This window comes from Carcharodon carcharias, chromosome 26 (genome assembly GCF_017639515.1).
Source record: "Carcharodon carcharias isolate sCarCar2 chromosome 26, sCarCar2.pri, whole genome shotgun sequence".
In the NCBI taxonomy this organism is placed as follows: Eukaryota; Metazoa; Chordata; class Chondrichthyes; order Lamniformes; family Lamnidae; genus Carcharodon; species Carcharodon carcharias.
This window is the reverse complement of record NC_054492.1, coordinates 30,865,499-30,879,189: the sequence shown is the minus strand read 5'-3', so window position 1 is coordinate 30,879,189 and position 13,691 is coordinate 30,865,499. Positions and strand designations below refer to the sequence as shown.

Genomic DNA, 13,691 nt, shown 5'->3' with positions numbered 1-13,691 from the left:
AAGGTGGGGTGTAGTTATCTATCAGTGTAATGCTTTAACAGGTAACCAATTCGGGGATTTAAGGTCCTGCCTGTGGCAGGAATTGTTGCCGGCTGGACCGGAAAATCCTATCAAAATGGGATTCAGCAGTTTTAGCCTCATTTGACAATTGGCAGGGTTACAAAGTCTGGCTATAGGGTTATAAAGAACATCTTAATAACCAATAGTGGCACAAAGCTCAGCTGCGGGTTCAAATAAAATTTAAAATAACCAAATCACCTAAGGTGATCAAGGGATGTGGATCAGTGGAGTTGGAGGGCGGAATAGCCATAATCTAATTAAATGGCAAAATGGAAATGTCCTACTCCTGTGGCATATCCATTTTATTTTAATTAGCACCATTCTAACTTGCTGGTCCTCTTCATCCCAGCCAGGATCTTACAGAAGATTTGTGGTATTATATAAATGAAAATACTTGCTCATTATTGGGTGTCAGCCATGGTTGGGTCAGTAGCACTCTCAGCCCTGATGACAAAGGGTTGTAGGTTCAAGTCCCACTCTAGAGACTTGAGTGTGTAACCCAAACTGACAGTTCAGTGCCGTACTGCAGGAGTGCAGTGCTGTCCTTCAGGTAACAGTTTAGACTAGAGCCCTGCCTGCCCTCTAAGGCAGATGTAGATAAATCCCATAGCACTTTATTAAAGAAGGGCAGGGTTGTGTCCTGAACTAATATTTGTCTCTCAACCAACATCACTAAAACAGATTATCTGGTCATTATCACATTGCTGTTTGTGGGAGCTTGCTGTGTAAATTGGCTACTGCCACAATTCCTACATTGCAACATTTCAAAAAGTACTTATTTAGCTGTAAAATAGTTTGGGATGTCCTGAGGTTGTGAAATATATAAATGCAAGTGTTTGTTTTCTTTCACTTAGAAATAAAACATTTCCTATATAACCAATTACTTTTCAAGTGCAATACCTGCTGTTCTATAGGCAAATGGTGCTGTGAACAAATTCTCACAGACAACAATGAGATGAAGAGCCAGTCCATCTCTCCTTGGCACACAAGCCAAATGAGGACACAATTCACATTGAGATAAACATGATGCTGATTCACCTTCATGGGAAGATATTGTGGTTACAGTAATACATAACTCTGCTGGGATCTTTCGCTTCCCCAAATAATTTGCTTTTTTAAAGTTTAAGATTAAAATCAGTCATTGGGAGCAGTTATCTCTCCTGCAGGTCCCTGAATAATAAATAGGCGAGAAGGCTTTGTGTCTTAGTGTGTTTGATTCATACAGACCTGCTTCACAACAGTCATGATCCTGACCAACCAACGCTGGAACCAAGTTCCAGTTGAGCTCTGAATCTCGATGAATTCATCCATTTGTATTGGGGTTTTTATATGGGAAACCTGAAAAACATTAAAGTTTGTATTTGCTCATTGCTGCTAATATTCTTCCATTCTCCCTCCCTGCTCTTAGCTGAGTTAAGGAACAACATGTTGCAGAAATATTTCCTGAAGTTATATTAGTCAGGTTTAGACTTGCTGGTCTTCACTTGAGAAGGCTTGGTTTCTCAGATCTGATTATTAATGGATGATGAAAGAGGGAGAAACTGTGAGAATGTAAGAGAAAAAGGGGAGTTACAGTTCGAGAGAAGAAAAAGAGTGAGATTGGCATTAGAAAGAGAGAGGGGAGAGATGAGGATGGGAAGACTGGGGAAAGAGGAGAGAGGACGAAAGCAAAGGAAGAGCAGGGAGTCAAGAGGAAAGACAAAGAGTGATAAAAAGAGGTAATCGAGCGGGATAAAGAAATGATAGAATAAGGCGGAAGAAAGACGGATATGGGAGAGAAAGCAAATAGAGAGAGAGGGTGGGGGAGGAGAGGGAGTGAGAGGGATACAAGGGAGCGATGAACAGAATGAAAGGGAAAGAGAGAGAGAGATCAGAAGGCAAATTATCTCAGGCAGTCCCACAGACAGGCTGGTGGAGGCTTGGGCCTTAAATCGCTGACCCTTAGGACAACAATAACTGATATGGGAAAAATTAAAAATGAGGAGGAAGAAGATTACAGCAAAAAAAATTGAAAAAGGGAATTTTTTAAATTATCGAATTCAATTTGCTTTCAGCTCACCGTGAAGACAGCTTCAGGGTGTCCTCTGGCCCTCATGTTTGTATCGTAAATCTGTTTTAGAATCATCCAGGCTTCATCATGCTTCCCAATCTATTAAGCAGAAATAAAAAATAGTCCTTAGAAATCTGAATTATCATCAAAGCTAACAGGGGATCAGCCTGTTTGCTTCTCTTGTTGTTGCTTTAAGGACTTGCCAACTGGTTCCAGTCCTAGCTCATCTATCAACCTGTTCTTATTGACCTTCAGTGGCCACTCTACCCTCTCTCTCCATGACTCCACCTTCCCAACCTCTGAAACCTCCTGTAACCATATGTCCCATCTTGAATCGCTTTTTCTTCCGACTCTGGTCTACTGTACATTGCCCACTCCCTCCTCTTCATTAATGGTGGCAGTGCTTTCTTTCATCAATTGCCCCTCAACTGTGGAACATTGCTCATGAACCTCTCAGCATTTTTTCAGCTCTCCTCTAATTGAAAAGCCTCCTCAAAGCTGCCTCTTTCTTCAGCCACCTTTCCATCAAATTCCTGCTCAGCGACCTGAAACTCAAAGCTTAAAGGAGTCACCCTTTAAGGCCTCAAGGATCCCATTTTTGTAAGTTCTTTGACAATTGTGCATCGTGGCAGCACCATTCAGAAGACTAAAATATAGCCTGCCTCGCAAAAGTATCATCACGCTCTACATCCTTAAAAACTAGATTTCTGGCAAAGTATCATAATGAGTATCCTTCCACCCATCCAGGTCGGGCGGCCAGTGGTCCTATAAATGGCATGCGGTGCCCACCTGCCTGTCGCAGGAAATGTGGACAAGAGTGCAACCAAGGATTGGCTGGAAGTTATGCCTAACTCAACCTCCAGTGGGCAAGCAGTCACCACAGGCTTCGTGTCTAACTCATCATACCAAATGAATCTCAAGGAATCAAAAAATGAGGCAGCACAGAAGGAGGCTGTTCAGTCCATTGTTCCTTTGCCAGCTCTTTGAAAGAGCTGTTCAATTAGTCTCACGCCCCTGCTTTTTCCCGACACCCTGTAGATCTTTTCCCATCCAGAATTCATCTGATTCCCTTTTGAAAGTTACGACTGAATCTGCTTCCACTAACTTTTCAGGCAGGGTATTTCCCATGTCACCCCTGGCTCTTTTGCCAATCATCTTAATTCTGTGTCCTCTGGTTACTGATCTTCCTGCCAGTGGAAACAGTTTCTTCTGTTTAACTTTATAAAAACCCTTAATCAAATCTCCTCTTAACCTTCTCTGCTCTGCTACGCTTTGCGAGACGTTGACACCTCACAGTGGATTTTAATGAATGATTCCGCAGTCCTGTGCTTCCAGTGGGGAGCTGTGCTCAATGGGAACTTCATCTGGAGGTTGTGATCTACAACACAGTATCCCCATCGCCAATCCATGCTCCATGAATATGTAGATTTTCCGATAGGATAAATTTTGGCATAAGTTAAATATATTTTAATGGGCAACATGGAAGAGCTCAACCTCAAGAGATTAAGTGAAAGTTTTTCAAGGATCAACATATCCACAGTGGGTTGGGTTGCCTTTCCTTGGAAGTAACATACCAGGTGCAGCTTCTATGTTGCTGGTTGTCTCACCTCTAGTAAGTAGCGTGGGCTTTCTGGCATGAACAGGAGGCCAATTAGGGAAGAGAGACTTGGCAGGGCACACACTACGACAAATAAGCGCCAGCTGTGGAACTGAAAGGATGTGCCCATGCTGAAACCCCAGCCTGCAACAGACAGAAAGACAACAGTTGGGTAAAACAACACTGCCACATGTACCAGCGTAAGCAAAGAAAAAGAGTGGCTGGTAGTCCTTGCTCTGTCAACTCTGACCTCAGAATTCCACTGGTATGATTTGCCTCATGTCAGTTTTCTTGCCCCTCCATCTTCTGAAGGCATTGGCTAGGATACAGCTTCACAGGCTCCAGCATTACCTTGTCTGCCTAACAGTTCTTTATGTCTAAGCCTGAACAGCAAATGCCAGCCAAATACTGACCCTGGAAGGGAGCAACTCAGTAGTGTTCACTTTCAGATAACTGTAAGGAGGAGGAAGTGAGAAAGACCGAATACTAAACATTCCTATCTCTGCAATACGATTCTAGGTGAAAATGTAGGAGTCCAGCATGGTGGTGATACAATGCCCACTGAGCGGCTGGGCATGCGATTGTGCCATCAGCCTAGCCATGCTGAGTCCATGGGTGGAATGGCCCCATTGCAGCAGGGGGGGGGGAATATAAAATGTGATGAGCTGTTTAAAACTCCATTGACTTCAAGGGGAACAGGTGATCCTGCTGGCAGGAGGGGCCGCAAAATTCTGTCCCATCTTTCAGCCATGCTGTGGTAGGGAAGTCATGCTCTTCCCATAAGGATAGAACCTCTGAAAGGGGGCATCCACCTTGGGTGTCTCTTGAACCCCCTCCTGATCCCTGGGTTTGAGGATAGCTGCCAGGAGCAGGTCACTCTCTCTTTACTTTGGATGGTGCATGGCACAGAGAAAGAGTGCTGGCAAAGATACCCAAAAAGGAAGAGTTACTCCCTGAACCAAAGCAACCAGTGAAGATTCCTACTCAGCTATAAATATCAGAAAATGAAACAAGTTCAAATGGCTTTATGCTCAGCTCATACATCTCCTCCCTATTTTTTGTCTTCAATACTGGCAACAGGGATTGGAGGGAGTTTGGAGGGGGGTGGGGAGGGTGGAGTTGGGTGGAGGTGGGGAGGAGATTTGGGGGGAGGTTGGAGGAGGTGTTGGGGGAGGCTGGAAGGAAGGTTAGAAAAGGACAGAGGGGGCGTTGGGGGAGGTTGCGGGGAGGTTGGAAGGGAGGTGGGAGATATAGGGGGGTTGGGGGGAGGTTAGAGGGGGTTGCATTGAGAATTAGGTAGCACATTGGAGGGAACTTTGGGAGGGAGGTTAGCTATGGAATTTAATTGTTTTGTAAATGTAGTGATTAATTTGTAGCATTTTCCTAACTCCATTATCATAAGAGAATCAGCATTGGGCCTCCAATTTCACCATTGTTACAGTCACTCTGACCACTGCATGCAGGTGTAGTGAAAGAAAGACAAACCCTACATTTATACAGCACCTGTCACAATGTCCCAAATCACTTTACAGCCAATTAAGTACTTTTGAGTTATAGTCATTGGTATAATGTAGGCAATGTTATCAAATGGTGGAGCAGGCTCGAAGGGCTGAATGGCCGACTCCTGTTCTTATTACGTACATTCATATGTCATTCTGGGATGTAAGAGATGAACTAGGCTAGATGTCCTTTGTCATCCATAATTATCTTGCAATACAGGGTGGAATCACGGCTGGTGTTCTGCTTATTTTTTGCTAATGAAAGTTTCCTGTGAATGGGCTTTGTGGGGTGGGATTGCCAAGACAGGAGTGCATAATGGGCTCATAGTGTATCAGTAACCAGTCTTACACTGCACATAATTCTCAGGAGTCTTTTCTACTGACTTCAATCTTGTCCTCTTGTCTACTTACCTACTATCCCACTCTATTTTGGTGCTTTTATGAATTTTTAGAGGTATTGAAATATTGTGATAAAGTTGTCGGTACACCCATAGTGTTATTAGGGAGGGAGTTCCGGGATTTTGACCCAGCGACAGTGAAGGATGGTACCACATGGTAGGCTCCTGACTGAGGTTGTGAAGTCAGGGAATAGGTAGTAGAATGAACAGCAAACTGGCTACAAACCAGGAAACAGAGAGTAGGGTTTGAAGTTTTTATGGGGATTGGCCATCTGTTTGGACACTTGAAGTGAAGAAGTTGTGGGTGTGTTTCTCAGCCCTTCCTTGGTGCATTGATTACAGCTACAGAAAAGAATAGTTTTTCAGTTAAATTAAGATAGTTAGGTGAAGGGTCAAGTCCCATGGAACAAGATGTCAGGATTGAAAAGAGCAAGTCTGGAAACATGGTAAGTGAGCATGCCTAGAAAGCATTTTGTAAATTGTAGGAGTATTGGAATACAGGGAGGTGTGCAACATTCTACAAGCTCCACCTTGTAAATTGTCTGATTTAATCATATTTCCCTAATTGCAGCTGTAACGAATGTCAAGAATGAGTTGGAGTCGGAGATGGTGCATGCAGTCTTGATTTCAATTGTGTCGATGTGACAAGGAAGGAGTTTGGCATCTTGAGCATTTTGGAGAAAGAGGAAGGAAAAATTCAAAGAATCGTAGATCAGTGCAATATCAATAAACTAGTGACGAGGAAGATTGTAGCTAAGTGTGGAGAGAGGATGAAGCTGAAAGAGCCATTTGCTGATGGAGACATAGGCAAGGTAAATTTCTGAATTATATCTTTTCATTCCTTGATGGTCGATGAGGAAAGCAGGTTTGAGTGTGACAGTCTCAGGACATTAACAGTAGGTTTTCATTACTTACGTGATACTTGCCAGCCTGCTATCTACAAATTGCTTCAAATTTTACCTAAATTCAATCCTCATAGTCTTTCTTCTATATTTAGTCTATATTTCTGCCAAATCCTCCTTTGACCACCCATTAACATGTATTACTTTGTGCTTGTGAATTTCTTCATGTTCTCATGACACCAACAAACAGTGCTTCAATTGCTGTAACAGATCATTCAGATCCCTCCCAGCCTTTAAAAATCTCCTTAAAACCTATTCTCTTTGACCATAATTCAGCCATCGCTCCAAACTCCTCTGCCGCTGCTTCACACCTGTTATTCCTCTGCAGAATGCTTTCCACATTAAAGGTTATGGAGGCCTTTTTTCACAGCTGCAATTGGGGAAACAGAACAATTCAGGTAGTCTGCAGGATGGAATTTGTAAACTGTTTCAAGGGAGGTTTTTTGCAACCAGAATAAATCTTTTGTTTTTCATTGTGTCATTTTTTGAATTCATTTAGTAATGGACTAATAATAACATAACCTAATAGCAGCACTGTTATAAGGTGCAATGATTTCCCCTTCTCTCCCTCCCCATGTGAGTGAGTGGTGGGGGCGTGGGGGATGGGGACAGGGGGGATGCAGTCATGGGAAGGTTACCACAGTTTCTACTCCTGCCTCCTTGGTGTGACTCATCACTAACAAAATGATTAACCTGACCACTCCTACCCCGAGCATTGAACATTTGCAGTCTGGACAAGAGACTATGGCCAGAACTAGCTGGGCTGAATGCCACCAGCGCATTAGCACCATCTGTCACATCATTCCTGTGGACTTGCAGGAAATGCCAGTGATACTTTCACTTCATTTAACTACAGGCAGCTAACCTTTTAAACACAATGTATTATCAAGCGCAACAATGCACCCAGATTGGATCAGAAACAGTTGACATCCTTGATGAAACCTCAAAGCTCATTTCAATTTCAATGCAAATGTGAGCTGTGAGGCATTATTGATACTCTGTCTCCTGCAAAATCCACATACTGATCAGAGAGCTGATGAGCTAATACGAACTCCCCAGAGGAAACAAAATATCCTTCATGAAGTCCTTGAAAATAAATTGAAAAACCTAAGGCCCATAATACAGGACATCATTAAGGTTGAACAAAATGGAGCCAGCTTTAATAAGCAACTGCACTGCCTGGTACAAAAACAAAACTCATAGATTGTTCCTGGAGTAAGCTGATTTAGATAATCTCAGCCAATGTTACATTTGGCCTCAGGCTGCATTAGTTTTGGGCGCTTGAAACTGGTAGAAAGATCTTCATTTCAATCTAAACTGGATTCCAATGCATGACCCAGGGTAAAATGACATTCTGTTACCCCATTGCATTTTGCAGTTCCTCTCAAAACTACGTGAAATTAACAAAGATTTTTTTTAAACATATTAGCAGATGGGCATTCTTGCCATAAATAAAAACAAAAAATGTTGGAAATACTCAATAGATCAGGCAGCATCCATTGAGCATTATGACCACTAGACTTTATAAGATGGCTATGTTTTAAACTGCCTATTTTAGTTCAGCATAAATGAAGTAGTATGAAGTAGGGCATGTGACCTTCTAATAAATCGTCCCGGAGGCAAACCCCATGTGACCTGCTTACTATGGAGACAGAAATCCAAAACTTATTCAAAGTCAGGAGCAAGATTTAACACCTGGATACAAAGGGAAAAACAGCTGGCCTTGCTGCTACAGATTCACAGACTCCCAGAAGCAGTCAGACTGAAAGCAGGTGTTGCTATGCCAAGCAGAAGAAAAGAACTGCATTTGGGTTAATCACCCAGCAAAGGGCTGGTGAGAATGGAACCCATGTTCCACGAAACAGGGATTGTGAAAATGTAGAGACCACAAAATCAGGGAGTCCATTCGATTATGCTCAGAGGGCTGAGTGAAGGGGACTTTGTTTAAAAGGCCACTGGAAGATTCACCTTGGCGAATCATGCAGAAGGGATCCTGTTAACACTGGTTGGAGTTGGATTTTAAACTTAAGGCTACACGTGGACAGAGTGTGACATACTGTAAAAACGCAGTGTGAGGTTTTCTGTTGTGTTAAGAAGTTAAAGGGGACCCACCTTTTCTGTAGTTTACTGCATTAGCTGCCTAAGAAGTATTGTTTAGCCACTGTTGATTTTAGTTGGTTTGTTACAGCATAAGTCTTAAAATGTGAAATATAGTCATCTGATCCTTTGAGTTGGTCACTGGGAAATTAACATTTCTTTTTAATAGCTATTGGTCTCTATGGGGACCGAAACAAGAGAGAGAAAAAGAGTTGACATTTCAAGTCAATGACCTTTCATATGGGATTATAGCCATGTTTCACTTCCTGACCTGTATCCTTCTTCAGATAAATTGCCACCGCCCCCCCCCCACAAAAATCTAAATGAAGATTACCAACCACACCCCTACTCGCCCTATATACATTGACATTGGTAAATAGATTGGATAGCTTTGTCTTACAGCCTTGGAATCTGTTCTTTACTGACAAATGGCAGAATTCTTTCTTACTCTTTAGATAATGTTCCACTGGTGAAATTGTAGAAATGTGCCATTTCTCCTGTCTTTAATTAAAAGAACAACGTCATCCCTCCGACAGCAGACTGTTAAACTTAAATAATCTCGTTGCCATTTTAGAGAGAATTCTACTAGCAAAGGCCCATAAATGTTCTTGGGAAGCAGCCTATTAAACACCCCATACAATGCATAAATCCAACTAGCACATGGCCACTTTAGCCTCTTTACCCCACTAACTGTATATGCTGGTTTATTGCTCTTAGTATGGATTTCAGTCTTATTCATGCAAATCTATGGGTTCAAGAAGATTTGGCTGGATTCAAAATTCTTGCGGCCCTGGGACATCGTAAGTATTTGGGGAACCTTCCCACTCTCCTCACAACACTGATCCGTTAAAGCACAAACTCTCCCTCATCCCCTTTTGACAGTATTTTAAAATAGTAGAATGTTTCAATTCAGATGTTATTCTGCTTTATGGAGAGCTTAATGCGGGCCCACATTTGCACATCTAAGACCTCTATTCTTTTGAGGCCCCGTATTTAGCTGATTTCTCTGTGCATAGAAAGGGCTCCACAGGCCTGTGAGTTAATCTGCCCGTTAGGTTCAAGCCCTACTCCAAGGTTCAAACACATATTGTGGACTGACACACCAGCACAGCACTGAGAGGGTACTGCATTGTCTCAGGATCCACCTTGCAGATGAGACATTCAACCAAAGTTCCACCTGCTGGTTGGATTTTTCCAGGTGGAATGTCAAATATCCCATGACACTATCTGAGCAAGAGCAGAGAGTTTGTTCAGTGTCCTGACCAACAATTCCCCTCAACCAAAAAGAAAATTAATTGGTCATTCATCTCATTATTTGCTGTGCACAAAATAGCTTCTGTGTTTGTCTGCATTGCAGCCAATGGACTTCAGCATAATTTATTGAACGCGATGCAGTTTAAGATGCCCCCAAGAGTCACGATAATGTACTACATAAATAATATTTCTTCCTTCTTTTCTTAAAGATAGATTCTGTAGATTCTAAAAATGATTTGGTCTCCAATTTTGCATAGAATGGGCCAAAAACGAATTTAGAACCCAAATCGTCAAGGCACTAACCGTAATGTGGGATGACACTCCAGGCCATTATCGATGCATAAACCCCACCAACCATCCAGAACATGCAGAGCCAGCTGAGATGTTCCCCTCGTTTTTCACGAGACAAGAATTCGGAGAAATAGGAGAAGACGATGGGAATGGAGCCACCGATACTGAAAAACAGCAAAAGGAGAATCATTCTCAGAATGCAAGAGATGATGGAGAGAAGTCAGCAGGACTCAGGCCCGTTCTCTTTCGTTCCCTCAACGTGCTATCAGGACCTCTCCTATTGCCTACCATCCTGAGTCCAAAGCACCGGCAGTGCTGAGTTTTACGAGGAACATGCATGATAGCAGACATGTATGAATATTGACTTTTATTATGATGCGCTCATTTATAGATGTTCTCTTACTTTAGGAAGTGGTGAAGCACTGGAACCTCCATTGCTTTCAAGAAGGAACAGTGTAACTAATGACCTGAGCCTGCAGCCTGTCCAAACTCAAAACCTTAAAAGATCATTTCAATCAATGTTCAAAGTCAGATCAATAATGTCCTCAAGTCCTACTAGCGTCCAAAGGTCACAAGAAGCTTCTAGTGAACTGCTGACATCATATAAACATTTGTAAGCAGTTAAACACATACTGGGATTCTCAGATCCTAGGGCACGATCTTCCCTGAGGGCTTCTGAACTCTGCCATCAGCTCAAATGGGAGTCAGATGCCTGCATCGAGTTACTTGATGTGATTTTCCCGGGAGCAGCCAATTAATGGCTACAAGACAGGCTGGCCATCCATATAAGGACTGCAAGCAGGTTCTTGAAGGTGGCCGGCCAATCAGAGGCCTTTCGATTTGAAAGTAGTAGCAAGATACCATGGCTGGTAAGTGAGGGAGAGGGCACCTCAAAATGGACGTGCACACTCTCCAACTTTTTTAAGTTTAAAATAAAAAATGGCCTCAGCAGCCAGGCCACCATTGTAGGGGTGGTGGGGAATCCCTCCATAAAGTGGCCTGGGCTGCTGCTGCACTATTATAAGAAATTAGGATCTTGAATAAACATGTATTTTTTGCATAATATGGAACATTTATAGGATTTTCTAGCAGCATTGACTCTCCCTTTGGAAACAGGATTTCCAAACACTTTGACCTCTAAAACAGTTTTATTTCAGACTGCCATGTTGACATTCCTAAGCTGATAGAATGGTGTCTTCTGTATCCTCTTATCTGTGCAATTGTTTAAAAGGGCCAGGGTATGACCCTCAGGAAGATGTAAACTAAAAACTGACCTCGAGCAGGATGACAAACAGGGGAGGTGGTAACCGCCCCGATGTTTGGAGTACTTGTCCTGTATCCATCGGTCAGGATAGTTAGATAGACGGTTGACACTGGGTAAGTAACCAGCCCCCCAAAAGGTGGGGGGGGGGGCCTCATGTATATTGGTGTTATACTGGTGGTAGGGGCTGAGGGGGGGCTGAAGCATCTGATGTGCTGCTCAGGGGGGGCTGAGATGGCTGAGGGGGGGCTGAGGCTGCTGAGGGGGGGCTGAGATGGCTGAGGTGCTGCTGAGGGGGGGCTGAGGCGTCTGAGGTGCTGTTGAGGGGGGGGGGGGGGGTGAGGTGGCAGTGCTGGTTGGGCAGCAGCCTTCTTCAGATGGAAGCTGGACCAGAGGAGAGGAGGAAGATTGAGGGAAGAGTTTCCTAAAACTCCGACTAGAGACCGGAATGCTGTTAGCACAAGCTGTTACGGGTTGTATATTTTATCTATCTAATTAGTTAACATATATCATATCTAAACTGTTGTTTCTTAATAAACCTAATAAACCATCTTAAAATTGCTGATGACTAGTCAACTGCCTATTCAGATATCTGTGGCTCTGAATCCAAAAATCTTACACCACAGGTAGCCAACCTGCCTGGAACACTGCCTGCCCCTTCAGTCTGCAACCTGGCGGCCGCCTCCAGGCAGCTAACCTATCCCCACCACCCCAATACCCCGCCCCCCACCACCTGATTCCCCACTCTACCTCGGGCCTGACTGGAAAATAACAGGCCTTGATAGGCTTTAATTGGGACATTTGGCTCTCTGCCGCTTGCTGGCAGGTAGCCGTGTCCTCATCCCCATCCTGCCTTCCGGAAATGACCTGGATGCAGGATGGAGCTGGGGGACTGGCACCACAGGCCAGCGGTGCAAGTTTCCGTACATGCCCATCCACCTCCACTCCTGACCCCAGTGGCGTAAGTTACCACAGAGAGAAAGACTCCCAGTTATGATAATCTATGTGAGACCAACCCCAACTTGTCTCACCCAGGATTCTTGACTAATTCTGACCCACCAAGTTACGGACTCCCGTTTTTTAATCAAGCCAGAGAGTTTATTAAGTATCACAAAGAAATACAAAGTTAATAATTAACGGTGGCAATAGATATGGAGCAAGACTCAGCTCTGGCAACTCCTCCTCCCAAGCTCTCCAGGGCACAGTCTTCTCTTCTTTACTTGCTGTGTTCTGTTTACTGTATTCTGTCTTTTTCTATGTGTGCTAACAATGTCTTGAAGCCCCTTTTGACTACCCTCAGTTATTTAAGAAGAATGTTACAGAATGATTAATATAGACAAAACATAAAAATCTATTAAACTCATGAGCGGGGGCTAAAAAATCCAGCCCCTGGACTTGTGAACGCTAGCTATAGCCAAACTTAGGGGCCAACATATCAGATGGTCCTCCAACCTCTCACACTGGAGACTGAATAGTGAGAAGTCTAGTCAGTTAAGGAGCATCCCCTTTCAAGTCGAAAACAGGGACTGCAGGATCCAGCACTGTGAATACAGGTGTAAACTAGACCCAGTCTTGCTGCCAAAGGCCCAGATTTTCACTCCTGGGTCAGTTACACAGAGACGAGGGAAATTCCTTCATCTTCGAACCCAACCTTTAAAAATGGCCACCCGCAGTTCTGATTTTCGATGCGGGGCGGGGGGGGGGGGGGGGTGGCTAGATTAGAAGTCAGGTCCACCACCCCTGGAACAAATGCGAAGGCTGCCAGATGCGGAGGTGGGCTGTGCGGAAAGCTCCCCCTGTGCTCTGTTGAATTAAATTTTAAAAAGATTTATGCAAAAAACAGCCCTCCACCCCTTATCCCCTCACATACTCCCCATGTCCCATCCATGACACCCTATGCCACCCACCCACCCCCATGGCCCCTCGTATCCCTTATGCCAATCCATGCCTCTACCCACCACCATGGCCCCTCATACCCTCTATGCCAACCCGTGCCCCTCTACCTACCTCCTCATACTTCCTATGCTGCCCACATCCCATGGCCGCTTGCAGTCCCTATGCCAACTCAAGCTAACCCATGGCCCCACCTAGCAACCTTTGCCCTTAGCCCCTCCATGCCAACTCACCTTCTATCTTTTGACAGTTCCTTGACAGCTCTGACAGTTCCAATAAGTCTGCACTTTTTACACACAATTATGTTTAATTTTAACAATCTGAAAAGGTGCCTTACTTCTCCCAAGAATGTTTCAGGACCATATCCACAGGGGTACCTTACCTCTCCA

General features: G+C 43.9%; 1 protein-coding gene across 3 annotated transcripts in view; it reads right to left on the bottom strand.

The window, feature by feature from the left end:
- The window catches only part of LOC121269811 (synaptic vesicle glycoprotein 2B-like), a 53,430-nt gene that overhangs the window by 24,372 nt on the left and 15,367 nt on the right, over positions 1-13,691 (bottom strand). For 2 of the 3 annotated variants that reach the window (XM_041174778.1, XM_041174776.1), the window contains exons 3-6: positions 10,161-10,312; positions 3,718-3,851; positions 2,120-2,209; positions 1,288-1,398 (exon numbers count right to left, since the gene is read on the bottom strand). In XM_041174778.1, the coding sequence (XP_041030712.1) occupies positions 1,288-1,398; positions 2,120-2,209; positions 3,718-3,851; positions 10,161-10,312 (487 nt within the window). Of the gene's footprint in view, positions 1-1,287; positions 1,399-2,119; positions 2,210-3,684; positions 3,852-10,160; positions 10,313-13,691 lie in introns of those variants that run through there. The other variant, XM_041174777.1, reaches the window with a different exon arrangement.